At 35.4% G+C, this 15,405-nt stretch overlaps 1 protein-coding gene across 1 annotated transcript in view; it reads left to right on the top strand.

Annotated features, from left to right (window-relative positions):
• The window catches only part of Ssu72 (Ssu72 CTD phosphatase), a 70,954-nt gene that overhangs the window by 51,345 nt on the left and 4,204 nt on the right, over positions 1 to 15,405 (top strand). Inside the window, exons 4-5 of the mRNA XM_090412994.1 lie at positions 701 to 840; positions 9,869 to 9,987. Coding sequence (XP_090269120.1) covers positions 701 to 840; positions 9,869 to 9,987 — 259 coding nt within the window. The remainder of the gene's footprint in view (positions 1 to 700; positions 841 to 9,868; positions 9,988 to 15,405) is intronic.

Genomic DNA, 15,405 nt, shown 5'->3' with positions numbered 1-15,405 from the left:
CATCGCTCTTTGCAAGGCATACATCTCACAGACAGCACATTGCATAAATTCGTTTACATCAAAACTCTTAAACAAACATGGCGACCTGGCTGCCATTTTTTTCTTTATCGGTGCCATATGTACGCTATCTCATCTTAAAATTAATTAAAATAACAGAAAACACTCAAAAATTGCACAGACACACCAAGAAACAAAAAGCAAACAATACTACTTAAAATTCTAGTAAAATTTCTACTGTTAACACAAAATAATACTAATCTTTTCAGGAACTCTTGACAAGCCGATCTAATCAGTGCGACATCTATTATCAATCAATATGCATCTCCTTCAATTCATCCTTACACATGTAAGTGAAAATTGAAACATAAGCGAAAGCAATTCTTCAAGAAATAGATTTCATAACCTTTGTAATATTATCATGCAATGTCTGTCATATAAATTAATGACATTACTACATATTTTAAGAACAGCAGTGTCAGTAATTTGCTTTCTGATTTTATGGCTACTTTCAGTTCAGTATTACTTTTCAGAAAAGTGAAGAAATAGTGTTTAATAAGTCGATGTGATTGCTCATTCCTGCATAGTTTATATTTTATATATTTTCTACATATTTTAAAATATTTTGTTTTTCACTAAGTAGTGTTATGTGGTAGTGAACTGTATCTTTTAAAAAAAAGTACATTTTCTTATATAGTATCAGATATACACAAAATGGTATTTTACACATGTTGGACAGGAATAGGCGAATTAAATCTCATCCAGAAAGATTTCAAAGTTGTTTTGAAAAATTTGATGTTATATTTACAGCTGAAGAACGTGTTTATGATCAAGTAGTAGAAGGTAAATTCAGATGCTTATATTAAATGCTTTTTTGTACAACGGTTGTTTTCCCTAACTTGACATTTTCTAGATATAGTTTTTTTTTTTAATAAGTTACTGATGTTTTATAGTTATCTTACATTAGCTACTTAGGTGGCACTTTTTAGAATTGTCAGTTAATATTTAATTGCCATTCTGTGATCTTGTACTGACGATGTCTATGATACTTGCATAAAATACTTTAGAAATTTTCATCTAAGTTTTCCTCCAGTATTGTAATTTAATTCTTTTCAATGTACTTTTAATGTTCTATAATACATTCTGTAATAAATGGGGGGGAAAACCATTATTTTATAAAGCTTTATAATAAATGGGGGGGGACAGCATTATTTTATAAAGCTTTATGTGAATAAAAATGTTCTATAGTACAGTTGGTATCCTGAATGGACTAGAGGTTAGATAATCAAGATGCTTTGTTCTAGAGATTTTCAAGCATTTTTAGGCATCCAAACTTTTTGGATGCTTAAAAATGCTTGATCAGTTAGCAGAGTGGTGGTCTCATAAAGGATAACAAAAATGGTCTAAGTAAAAGATGTGTAGGCATGTGGAATTTGTTCTTATATAAATGGCTGAATATAAAGATTAAAAAAAAAAAAAAAAAAAATCAGAACTTCGTGATAGATTCGGAAGTTAGAGGCACTCAAGGAAAATAAGAAATGATATCAAATTCCTGTTAAGTAAGTCAGCATGTGCTCTGATTTAGTGCTATATTGATAAGAAAATACATAGAAAAATGTTCAAAAGTGAAGCAGTGTACAAAACCAGCTAAAAAACCATAAGACTTTGGTTAGAACATGAATATCAGGAAGATAGCAAAATATTCTAGAGGGTATTGGGAAGAAAAAGCTTAGAAATAGAAGAGAGAGTACTGTAAAAGGAATCAAAGATAGAAAAAAAAATAGACATGAAAACTAAAGATAATTTAAATGTCTGGAGTAATTACTTTGTATGATTGCTAAATGGAACAAAATGACAGTACATTGGAAGAGAACATTCAAGAATAATGCAGTCAGGAGTAAGTACATATCAATACTTTATGGTAGAAAGCATTAAAACCCTGAAATATGTAAAGGTAGCCAGAATAGATGATGGTTTTTGACCAGAAATGCTCAATTAGTGAAGTATAAAAGTTTTATGGTGGCTACACTTCATAATTCAAGAAGGCATGGGACAGTTGAATTCCAAATCTGTGCAGTATTGTATTTATCTGTAAATAAAATCTGAATGAAAAACACTTAACACCTTGAGCTGCAAGTCATGAGTGGTTTGATTTGACCATTGTAGATAAAAGCAAAAAAGACCAGTCAAATATAGTTTGATACATTAGTTTACATTAAAGACAATAAAGATATAAAAGAAGCACATGGTTTATAAACCAGGGCCGATGCTTATTCACTAGTGAAATCTGTAATTATAAGTTTATTTACAGTGTTTATAAGTGTGATATATTTAGTGTATAAAATCCAATGAGCTAACATTTATTATTATGACACCTCCAAGGAGTCCAAAGCCTCATTGAGGGGAAGGCACCTACTTCTACAACTGTCTCCAAGAACTGACATTAATTTTACTGAAAGACCCATAGAAAAGAGAATAAAAATTAATGGAAGAATACTGAAAGAACATTTTTACAAAAAAAAAAAAGCTCAAGTTCTGGTATTCTAATAACTGCAAATTTTGTAAGCATAGGTAATGCAAGGAACTCATTATTAGTAGGAAAATTGAATGTGATTTGCCATTAAAAAAATAAAAGCTGGGAAATGTAAATATTTGTTTATTATTTTAAGTTTATTTTAATTGTTAAAAAAACAAATATTTTGCATATTTCCTTGAATTTAGGAGCCACAAAATTGCACTTGCCTAGGGACAGCATATACCCTAACAATGACCCTAGGTAGTGTTTTTAAGTTATCACCTTTTAGTGCTATATTGTCACAGGTCAAAAGCAGAATCATTCCCAGAGAAATGGTGATGAAATTATTTCATCACTGTTATATATTTTAATCAATTTTATTAATATTTTAATAAAATTTATTTTAATTCTCTCACAGAATTTGATTTAGTGTTATAATTACATTAATTTCTCTTTGTCTCCACAGAGAGAATAAAATTTATGTAGTTCATTTTATAAAATGTTAAACTGGATTTTTGAAGTTGTAATAGCAGTGAAAGACAAATGTGTTCAGTTTACAGTATAAATAGTTTAAGTACTTGCTGTTCTCAGCCAATACCAGTGAATTTGAAGATGCCATGCATATGTTCACAGAATAAGAGCAGAGTAGAGAGAAGAAACATGGTGACATAACATGGTGGTTACATTTCCAGACTTCCAGTTGCCATTTTATACAGAAAGGGTTATGTGAATATATCCAGACTCTTATGGAATTCTTTATTTTTTATTTTTATATATATATATATATATAGGGTGATTCAAAAAGATGGACTCAATTTTGTAAGTCTGTATATCAAACATAGAACTAGTGACAAATATGACATAAAATATATTTGATTATACTCGCAATAAAGTTTATCAATGTTCGATGTGCCCTCTGGCTGCACAGATAATATCAAGACGGTAGCTGAATTTGTTTTGCATTCTCCTCCGATACATGCAGTCTGCCCAAGCTTTTTCTCTTACACAGACAACCTATTTGCTCAAATTGATAATTCCAACGACAAATGCTCTTCCTCGTTGGAGGTTTAATGTTGAAACGATGACGAAACGTACGCTGCACCGCAGTCGCTGACTCAGCTTTAATGAACTCACGAACGCAAAAAATTTTGTACTGCATAGTAGCCATTTTGCTCACAACTGCTGCATGGCTGTGCACTAGGCAAGCACTCTAGCAGTAGTATTTCAAACTTTAAGCCTCCTATTTCAAATGTTATGTAAATCATTTACATACGATGTCTAGTTCAGGAAATATAGTCGTACAAAATTGAGTCCATCTTTTTGAATCGTCCTGTGTGTGTATATACAGGGTGTTCGGGATAAATTTGACATATTTATAATTAATTATATTTTTCCGTAAGTTACATGTATTAACACACACTTCTCTTCATTTAAAAGTTTGGACCCTTCTTCATTCATATACAAGATGTCAGAAAGGATGGATAGCTGGAACCCACCTGAATCATGGAAGAGAATAACTTGTATTATGACGATTCGTGCCCGCCATCAAAATAAGGATATTACGACTGCTGCCCAATGCTCCCTGAATACAGTAAAAACAATCAGGCATGAACTAGAGACTTGCAATGGTGACTACGAGGATGTAGCAAGAAGAAAGATCCCTAGCAGACGATCTGATTGCGTTCGTACAGCAGAATTCCTCGCAAATCTGCAGGAACAGGTGTTGAAGAACCCTGGCATTGGAACTCGGGCTTTGTTCGTGGAGTTGCTAACTGTAGTCAAGCCCTGGATAACAAGGGTAGCCAATGGTAGGCCGTATGTATGGCAGCAGGATTCGGCCCCTTGCCACACCTCTGGGAAAAGTCAAAAATGGTTGTCTGAAAATTTCTACGACTTCACCAGTCCAAATGTTTGGCCTCCAAACTCCCCAGACCTTAACCCCATGGATTATTTTGTATGGGGCGCAGTTGAAAAAGACACCAATCGCACTTCCAGTAATACAAAAGCCCAGTTAATGGATAAAATTAAAACAGTTTTTGCGGCCCTTCCCAGGGAGACTGTAGCATCAGCTTGTTCGAGGTTCCGAAGCAGAATTGAAGCTGTGATCGATGCTAATGGTGGTTATTTTGAGTAAATCTTGTTGATAGTATTGTAATTAACTCTGCCTGTAATATTTTTTTGTCAATTCATTAAATTTAATAGATACAAAGAAGATTTTCTTTTTCCTTACGAAACTGTCAAATTTATCCCGAACACCCTGTATATGTATAATCATGATCTGCACACAAAAGGACACAAGACCTATAGCACATTAGTGCCATGTGTGGGCATATAGAAATTGAAAGTGGATAGAAAGTAAATTATGTTAAAGTTTCAAAACTTTTGAGAGTAAGTTATCACAGACAAACTTTTAGAATTGTTTGTCTAAAATAGCAGACTTGTCTCTCGGTATAATCATGTGGTAGATTATCTCTAACATTTGTCCCTTTTTGTTATAGCTGTACTTCCCTTCCTGTTGTATTTCCATCAACACATTTCTTGAATAACTGATATTTCTCAATAGCAAATTTTATTTTATTTTTTTGGGGGGGGGGGGAGTGTCAATTTTTAGATGTCTTTACCAGTGAATAGCACTAATTGGCCTTGTTAGGCCATCTGGGTTTATCTTGTCCCTCAGATTTGTCTAAGAACAGATGAGCTGATTTTGTCAAGACTTTCATAGTCTTTGAGGGGAAACTAAGCTTTCATTAAAATTGGATAGTAATAATTTCACTTTACAATAAAGACATCCATTTTGCTATTGGTGTGGCTTTTCCTGTAAGAGTGAATATATTATTATTATTCTACAGCATCTCCATGGAGTCCAGTGACTCATGGGAAGACCCAAATCAACCACCATGCAGACAAATCCCATCATACCTTTTCTTGAATCCATTCACCATCAGGGAACTCAGAACCATTTCTGGCAATCCATTCCAATCACTCACCACTTTTCATGCAAAAAATCTGGTCTGCACAACCTAATAACTGCACTTTTACACGGCTTCCATGGATGGTCCCCTAATTCTCTGACTATTTGTCATATATTGAAAAATTTCACTTGCATCAATTTCCACCTATCAGCTAAACTTTGTAACCCACAAACCCTCAACCTATTCTTGTGTGGGTATTCTACAGACCTGTCACCATCTTGGTCACTCATCTCTGAATCTTTTCGACCACCTCCTGGTCCCCAAGAAAGCCAGGTGACCAAATCTGTGCACAGTAGTAAGATATTGCCGAATCATAGCCTTATAAAGAGATAATAACTTCCTTATCTTTACTTGTTAGTGTGTTTTTCAAAATACAAGTAATTCATTAAGCTATTTTACCAACTTTAGTTGTATGTCCATTATTCCCAAGTTCCAGCCTCATCAATTTCCCACAAACCAGTGCCATCAATATGATACACCATATGTAACCTTTGCAACCCGAAGTGCATAACCTTACATTTTGCAACATTAAATTGCCAATCATTATCCTTTGCACAAAATGCTAATTTATTTAAATCATCCTGCAGGTTATCTACATCACCTTTATCAACTATTGCTCTCCCTAGTTTTGCATCATCAAACAACATCCCCTCTTAAATCTTTCCCTATGTCATTGATATGCAAATTGATGAGTAGTTGCCCTGGTACCGAACCCTGAGTCGTCATTCTCTTAGACTCCACCCTACCACATACTACTCTTTGGTGTCTGTCCATCAGCCATCCCCCCCCTCTCCAGTTTTTGTAATAGTTTTCCATGTAGTATTCTGTCAAATTCCTTGGCAAAGTTGAACAGTATCATGGTGGAGCCATTACTTTTATTCAATTCTGCTGTCACATTTATTATAAAATGTGAATAAGTTACTAAGACAGGACCTATCCTTTACAAAGCTGTACTGTCCACTATAGAGTATCGCATCCCTATCCACCCATTGTTGTATTTTACCTTTCACCAACTTTTCCAATACTTTAATAACACTCCCGATATTAACTGGTCTGTAGTTTGGCTGCCTCTGTCTTGGAGCCATCTTTATGAAATGGTATTATCTTACCATATTTCCACTCCCTTGGAACCCTGCCAGAGATGAGGCAATGCCAATTCTCTTGTACATTCATGTAGTACATGGGCTGATATGCCATCCAGTCCCACTACTGTGTTCATATTCATATTTTTTAATATCCTGAACACCTCCTGTTCATCTATGTCAATGTTGATATGTCTCTGTAACATTAGCAACTGTAAAATCTCTTGGATGATACACCTTTGCAGAATGATCACTCAGCAACTCAACTATTTCTTTTGGCTCAGTCATCTTCCTAACTTGAGCATTGTTTCAAGTCATTTTACCATAGTCATTTTTCCTCTTACCACATAATGAAAAAACTCTTTTGGGTTTACTTTGGCCTGTTTGGCTAATTCTCTCTCATAGTCTGATTTGGCCTTCCTTATCATACTAGTTGCACTTTGTACTGCTCATCAGTATGTTGATCACTTTTTTCTTTATATTTCCCCCACTATGTTTTCTTTTCTTGCTGCTCTTGCTTTATATCCCTACTCATCCACTTAATTCCAACTTTGTTTATCCTCCTGACATTTGGTACACATTCTGATACTGTTACCCTCAAGCAATCTCTTACTACTTGCTATGCACTGCTGACATTCTTTCCTTGTAGCATCTCAAGCCATGACACTGTGCCTAGATGACTCCTTAGTCTCTCATAATTACCAGCTTTATAATTGAACATAAACCCCTCCTTGACAGAATCCCACATGTTTGGCAGAACAAGACAGCATGGCCACTCTCCCCAATTGGTAGCAGTGTCTACCTTGGTTATGGATATATCTGTTGATGCTATTATCAGATCCAACACCCTCAAACCCTTTGTCTCCTCTATAACATGTTGTTTCATATAACTATCCCATTTTAAATTAAAATTTTCACATTTGATGTCCATAGACACCCTATGGTCACTGCTGTACCTCACATGGTTTTAGCAATATGTCTTCTGCTAGGATAAGTGATAAGGTTTCAGATTCCCTTTCCACACAAAGTTTGTAGGACAATCACAAACATCCATGGTGGGATTCGAACCTGCAGCCTCTTGGCTGGAGAGCAGACACGCTAACCACTCGGCCAATCAGGCCGGCAAAACTATCCCTTAGCAAATTGTTAGATCGTGAATGAGGCCTGCCTCTGCTAGACAGACCCTTATTCAGGATCTAACAAGAACGGAGCCTAAATAAAGAAAATACCTGTACTGCTGGTGAAAATTGTACTAGAAAGAAATAAGGAAAGTGGGTGAAGTGTATCATATAATTGTCTATTAAGTGTATATCTATTCACCCAATGGAGAGGAAACATTATAAAATATTAATGTGTGTGAATTAAAAGGGAAATATATGTGTAAACAGAAGAATAATGTGCAAGTTGCAACAAACAAAAAAAAAGCAAAATGTTGACAATCAACCCAAGGACCGATTCTATGAAACTGTGCATGCCATAGTGATGACTAAGAGCCATAAGGTCATGACCTTGATAAACCCATTGTTGAATCTTACAAGCAAGATTTCTCAAATTCTATAGGAGGAGCTCTCTCACGGGTTCGAGATGAAAGTCTTCGATGCGACCGTGACTGTAAGCTGCAGTAGAAAAAGGGAGTTGATGGTTGGAAAATCGAGAGAGAGTGGGGAAAAAGGTGAAAGAGGTATGATGTGAGGAGGTTTGACAAAAAAAAAACCTCCAAGTGCAGACCGATGGGGGGGGGGGGGGGGAGGAAGGCTCGGATCAGAAATGAAACCTGAACAGTGATGTCCCTCCTAAGGTACAGAAGTTCCAAACAACGCCTCGGATGTTTCCTAATGATGGCGAAAATCCAGTGCGCATCAGTCCATGAGATGGGAAAGCAATCTGCAGAGTGAACAAAGGTCCAACCAGGATATGCACGTGACTCGCACGTGGTGATTGAGTGAGACTGTATGCTGCAAAAAATAAGGTAATTTTGACCTATCTAAAGTTCAAGAGGGAGCGTAGAATGAAAAATTCGGTTTAAGCACATTTGCAGAAAGGAAGACTGAGACTATTTTGTTAGTTAGTGGAACTTTTAGGAACATTGGACTGGTAGTCCGAAGAGCCATGTTATGTGATCCTTGCAAAAAAAAATTTGTATGTGTATGTTACCTTAGCTGTCTCCCTAAAGATACATGTCTAGACAATTCTTAGTATATACCTATGTGCATGCCCTCTTTTAGAAGATTATAGATATGTCATATTCTGAAATTGTCATGTAATGCTACTTAAAGTGTTTAATCTAATTTAAGGGAATTAACGAATTGATTGATTTATGTTTCATGTATACTGATAGTGTAAAATAAAACTTTATGTTTATAGTTGAATCCTGGTCATCGAATTGTGTTTGAGAACGACATTGCCAGTCACCAAAATACGGACCTCGACAAAAAGGGGAAAGAGTGATTAAGTAATATTAAAGCTAGAAAAGGGCACAACTGCAATCTCCCAAAAATCCGGACACCGTCCTTCCTGATTAGAGTCAAGCAGGATAGTTATCTAGATCAGGGAAAGGGCCCACAGTTTATTAAGATTGACGACTCTAACTGGCACAGAACAAATGAATTTGTTAGTCCCTGACCCAGGGAGAATTTTAGGATCCCCGGCCACAAGGAAGCAATTGATTAGTCGTATTCAAAATTAAGAACCAACGCTCACGAAGCACCAGTCTAACAAAATGTATAAGTCCCACTTCCATCTTGCTATGCTCCCTTTCCTCCATCCAATCGATGACCCCATAGTTAGTCCCATAATAATTGTTCAACCTACACTCATTGTGCTGATTTGCCGATACATGGCATCTATATTTTCCTGTGGTCTATAGACCTCCTGGTCTATAGCAGCACCCAGCAATATATTTTGTCCTACTTGCCTCTATCTGTTTGACTAATTTTCTCTCATAGTCTGATTTGGCCTTCCTTACCATACTAGTCACCCTTCTTGCTTGCACTTCGTCTACTTCTCATTAGTATGTTGATCACTTTTTTTTCTTTATACTTCCTCCACTATGTTTTCTTTTTTTGCAGCTCTTGCTTTATATCCCTACTCATCCACTTAATTCCAACTTTGTTTAAACTCCTGACATTTGGTGCACATTCTGATACTGTTACTCTCAACTAATAAGACAGCCTCAAATGAACCATCTTTAACAATTTTGTTTATCTTTAAGCTAAGTTTGAAATAATTGCTTTGTTAAGGATTTGGAAAAGATTACTGTATTAAAAAAATAAAACTGTATGTTAATATAATTTTATTTCCAGAATTGTCCAAGCGGTCACCAGTAGAAAATAGTGTGGTTCACATTATTAATATTGATATCCAGGATAACCATGAAGAGGCAACTATCGGAGCTTTTTTGATATGCTCAATGGTACAAATGGTATGGTTTTTCTTATTTTTTTAACTTAAAGGTTAAAAAAAAAAAAATCAGTTACTCTGCTAATTATTTCTGAAAACTAACTTTTCTCTTGTCTACCACTTTACTGTATAGCAATATACTGATGTTCATTTGAATATGACCAGTTCTCTTCATTTGGCTAAGCCTTAGTAGGTTAACACAAGGTGTAAGGGAGGTTGTGGAATAAAGAGGGTTTTGCAGTTTCTGCATGTTATTACCATAAATTTGGAATCTGGTTGAGGAGTTTTTATCAACTTGGCCAAAAGTTATAAGTATTGGTGAGACTTGGTTGACTGAGAGAATGATAGTCAAAGAAATAAAATGCAAAGGATATAGTATCTTCAGAGAGGACAGAGGAAACAATGGTGGTGGGAGGAGTTTGCTAATGATATCAAAAGGAAAAATGAAGTCCATCAGGAGGATGGACACGGGACAATTCATTTGCAGCTATCTGGTGTGAGATAGCCTCACATACTTGGTAGAAACCATGGGTTATAAGAGAGAATGTAGATGGCATACAGTTACATATTAGTACATTGAGTACAGAAAGATTAATTATTATAGGAGATTTTGGCTATAAGGACATACATTGAGAGGAGGAATGGTCACAGGGAAGGAAAGAAATGGAATTCAATGGAACTTAACAGTAACCAATATAATTATAGATGGCATACAGTTGCATGGGGAAGGCAATCATATAGTCTTGACCTGGGAGATGGCCTGACATGCAGAATTTTTTGTTAAGGAATATACATGCAGAATTACAAACAGTGATTGTAACAAGCTGAGGAGTTAGCTTCAACAGTGCTCTGGCATAATAATTTGGAGGGGGAGAGGTGGTTTTGATGCATGGGAGATGATCAAAGCATGTTTGAAGAAAGCAGGCATCCAAGGTGTACACAGAATCAGGAGGATAAATCAGAGATGAATGAATTGCAGGAAAAGTTGTGGAGAGTATAAAGAAATGGTGAACAGCATGAGACACAGGCAAGAAGGGTGATCTTCTATGGTAAGGAAAACCAAAACTAATTATAAATTAGCTGATGAGGCCAAAAGAAATCCTAGTTATTTCACTGTGGCAAGTAAAAGGAGGAATTAGTATGGAAGGATGACTAAAAAGTGCTGATGGTAGGGAGGTAACAGAAGCAAACTAAATAGTTGAGTTACTGAGTGATCATTTTACAACAGTGTACCATTTAGGGGATGATACTGCAGTGCTGGATATGACATTGACTGATGCGAGAATAGAGGTTGAAGAATTAGTGGTGCTCATGATATTGCAGAACCTTAATGTGGACACGGCTATGAGATTAGATGGCATAATAGCCAGTACATTACGAGAATGTGCAAGAGAATTAGGAGGCTCAAAGACCGAAGTAGCAAATTATAGGCCAATCGGTATTTCAGAAACAGTGGTTAACATGTTGGATAAATTGGTAAAAGACAGAATTCGGGAACTGGGTGGACAGAAATATGATACTTTATAAGAAGCAACATGCTTTAATAATTTGCTTACCTTTTATAGTAAAGTGGAGTTGGATAGAAGAAATGGCTATGCAGTGATAGTACTGAACTTTGCAAAGAGACATTTGACAGGATTCATATGGAACTCTTGCATAAATTGGAGCAAATGGGGATGGATATGAATCTGGTCATTTGCATCAGAGTGGCTGGTGGACAGATATCAAGTGAGTAATGGTGTACTATAAAACTCAGTACTTGGTCCTCTGTTGTTTAATTTGTACATTAATGATATATAGGGAATGATTTGACAGAACATATCCAGTTGTTTGCTGATGATGCATAACTTGTGTAAGAGCGATAGTAAATGAAGATAATGTAAAGATCCTGCAATGTGACTTAAACTGGCATTGTGGGCAAAGGTAAATGGCTGCCAGTTTAACTTGGCTAATTTTTGAGGTGATACATTTTGAGAAAAAGATCACAAGCTATGTACTATATTGATGAAATTTAACTGCAGGAAACTAATAAGCCCAAGCACATCAGATTATATGGTGGTTAAAGAACAGGCCGACAAGCTGGAATAGGGAAGTTATTGTTCCACTTTTAAAAGACTTTAATAAGGCCACATCTGGACTTCTACACTCAGATCTGATCACCTGGAAATCCGTAGGAATGAAGTAGTGGAGAGAATCTGGAAATGAGCGACAATTGTTGTGGCTTGTCTATGGAATGCCTCTGTGAGAATAGGTTGAAGGTTTGTAGGCTATGAAAACTAGCTGATAGGCAGAAAAGATGAGAGATAATAAAAGCATAAGTTATTAAGAGGATTTTATGGGATTGACTTTTTTCATTACATGGTAGGAAGAGAGAGAACATGGGATATCCCTGGAACTTGTGTAAGTGGTTAGCAAGGTTGTTAGGACAAGAAAATCTTTTTGAAGTATGGTGAATGTGTGAGATTGTTGAGTCCGTCATCAGTGAATGAGTTTAACCCTGCAGAGATCACAGTCAAAAAAATTGCAGTTTAGGTTGCGTCTATCTGAGAAATGCATTCATTACTAGTATGTGCTAAAATGCAATAAAACTAAAAAAAAAAAACACTGCAAATATAATACATGATGGTTTATTTATTTTCAGTTACAATCTAGAAATTATTGAACAAAGAAAAAAAAAAATTAAATCAATGCTATACTGATATCAGAGTTCACGGTATCTCTCGGATACAATTTACTATTAAATATCACAAACTTTTACATACCACGTGTTAAACTAAACTGATGGCATAAACAGTGCAGAATATCACTCGTAATATATGTATGCACAGCTAGTCATGACCTCCATGCTATAACTGGATATATGTAAGAATATTTATATTAAAACAACTTGTTTGTATCTGTCCGATCAGCTGTGACCTCTGCAGGGTTAAGGAGAGGTATGATAGATATTGCATGAATGAGTCTTCTGATCCCATGGTCACTTATTATAAGACATTTCAGTATGCCACTTTAGTCACTTAGATTTGTTTGTTCTGAAATAGTCGTATGGATGCCATAAACATATGGTATGGACGTTAACCATATGTGCACTAATAAATTACTAGTAATTATGATTAAGACAAGTACATAAAATGGATATCATCAGAGCAAAATTTCTAAAATGATAAATATGTGGTTTAATTGTTAGAGCAGCAAAATGTACAGTAGAAAATGAGTTTCATTTAATTAAATATTAATGGAAATCTGCATTAAAACTAAATACCATCAACTCTCACTATAGTAAACTCAGGGTTCAAAGGATCAATGCTACAGGGATGTACTGGGATTTTTTGGCAGTTTGTTAGCAAATGGATTCTCTGTAATGGTGTTTGTTCTGAAAGTTGACTGAAAATTAGAGGACTAACTCTGTTTAAAAATCTGTAGCTTTTGCTAATATTCATGTCAAATTTTCTGGGAAGGAAAACTATGTAGAAACTTGAATGCAACTAAATAATATACTATCTAAAATTAGTCTCCTTTTTGGCAGACTAATCTCATCATGCATTGAAGAAAAAGACCACTTCATGAGATGGAAGAAAGCAAGACTACTTTACAAATCCTAGTTTAAATAGGAGAGACTATTCCTGGAATAGTCTCTCCTATTCTACAAATCCTGCTAACTGTAACAGAATGGACAGTATGATTTAAAATATGGTTTTGCTGCACTGCTGTATCCACCTATCAGTATCAACAACAATAATCACCATGAAGAGTACCACTATTATGCATGTGACTACTCTTGTCATCCAGGTCATTTTAGTTTGTCTTCACTGAGGGTGTAGTATTAAAGTGCCTCTGATAATGCTAGCTTAAGCGTGAAATATTGACTGTAAATAATTCATTTTAGATAGTAAATTATTTATTTGCATTCCAGTGTTTATGTAATATTATTCTTTTCCAAAAACTTTGATATTAATAGAGGACTAACCTTAAGAGAAGAACTGACATTGACTTAACAGATATAATAAATTAAGCTACAGGATAATTAAGAATTGGTGCTCAAATGAAATTTTTCTTTTCTCAATTAGAATAACTAGAGAATCCCACAAGATTCCCTGAATAGTCTTGCTTTGAAAACAGTTTCTGAGCAAAAGGTTTGTTTCTTCCAAATTCTGTGTGTGAAGGATTACTAATGGTGTGGTCTGCCAAAATTTTTCTTGTCATTAGGAGGAGGTATTTTAATCCATGTGGTGTGAAGTCTTAGAGAAATGTTTCAGTGGTTTGTCCTTGGCATTGAAGTGTTGCAAGAGTGTATTCTGCACCCACTAAGAGAAGGAAACTAAGAAGTCCTTGGCAAGATAAATGCTGCAGGAATGACACTCATCTTGAAAAAGGAGTAGTGAAATGGAACTTTTTCTGTAAGATGTGTTTCAAAGGATGCCCATAATTAAGTTATCTTCTGCAATTTGGGATATAAGGTGGGTATCAGAAGAGTTAGAAACATCTCTGTTGATAAGGATCTCAACTATTCCTTATTTTCATGAAAAGTGATGGGGAATCTTCATGAATCTAATAGCATATGCTGGTTAATAACCAGTAAGCAGTGAAAGATAAGTGTATATTGAGAAAAGTTGACTTTACAGGTTGTTTCTGTTATTCATAATGAAAAATGATATTTCCCAGGAGACATCTTAATTTATAGTTGCAAGTTGTTTTAGACATGTTTTAACCTTGCTACCTCACCAGTAATAAGCTGGATTCTTAGGTATTCCCTGACAGTCATTTTGCAGCTTACACAAGCCAAACGTCAAAATTTGTTGGAAATAAATTGGTCAACCATAGCCAAGAACAGAGAAAGATGGAAAGATATGGAGGAGGCGCCTTCGTCCAGCTGTGGACTGAAAATGGCTGAAAAAAAGAATCGCAAACAGGTACAGAACATGTTGCAAGCATGACACCATGTGTGGGCTTTTTTTTTTTTTATTTTGCTGAGTTTGGTGTCCTTTGCGAGAATTAAAAACAAGAATATACAGTTGTGAACTCTATTGCAAACTTGTATCAATGAAAGGGAAAATTTGTTATAGTGGAAAGTTTTTATTAGTGCTTTACTCTTTTTGGTAATTTGTTACAGTAAGTAAAATGCACCTTAGTAACTTTCTGGCAAGTCAACTGTAATACATTATAGTGAGTTTGCTATAGTGAATTTCTGTTTAGAATATAGCTGATGCTATAAAAATTTTTCAGCAGTTATGAGTCCACTATAATGCCATTTGCTATGGTGAGAATTGACATAATTGTCAAATATGTGATACATGGGCTTAGTTAACATAAGAGAGAGCCCTTATCTCTGGTTATGTTAACAGCACTTTACACCTAGTTTGTAATTTCTCGCAGAAAATTTTGCGTTTTTCAGATATGTTTGAAAATTTGATTTGATAAGCATCTTGCCTGCTAATCTCTG

This window comes from Typopeltis vanoorti, chromosome 2, assembly GCF_054136105.1.
Source record: "Typopeltis vanoorti isolate ZY-2024b chromosome 2, IOZ_Tvanoo_1.0, whole genome shotgun sequence".
NCBI lineage: Eukaryota > Metazoa > Arthropoda > Arachnida > Uropygi > Thelyphonidae > Typopeltis > Typopeltis vanoorti.
Note: the sequence above shows the minus strand (reverse complement) of the source record. Positions and strands in the feature narration are given on the sequence as shown.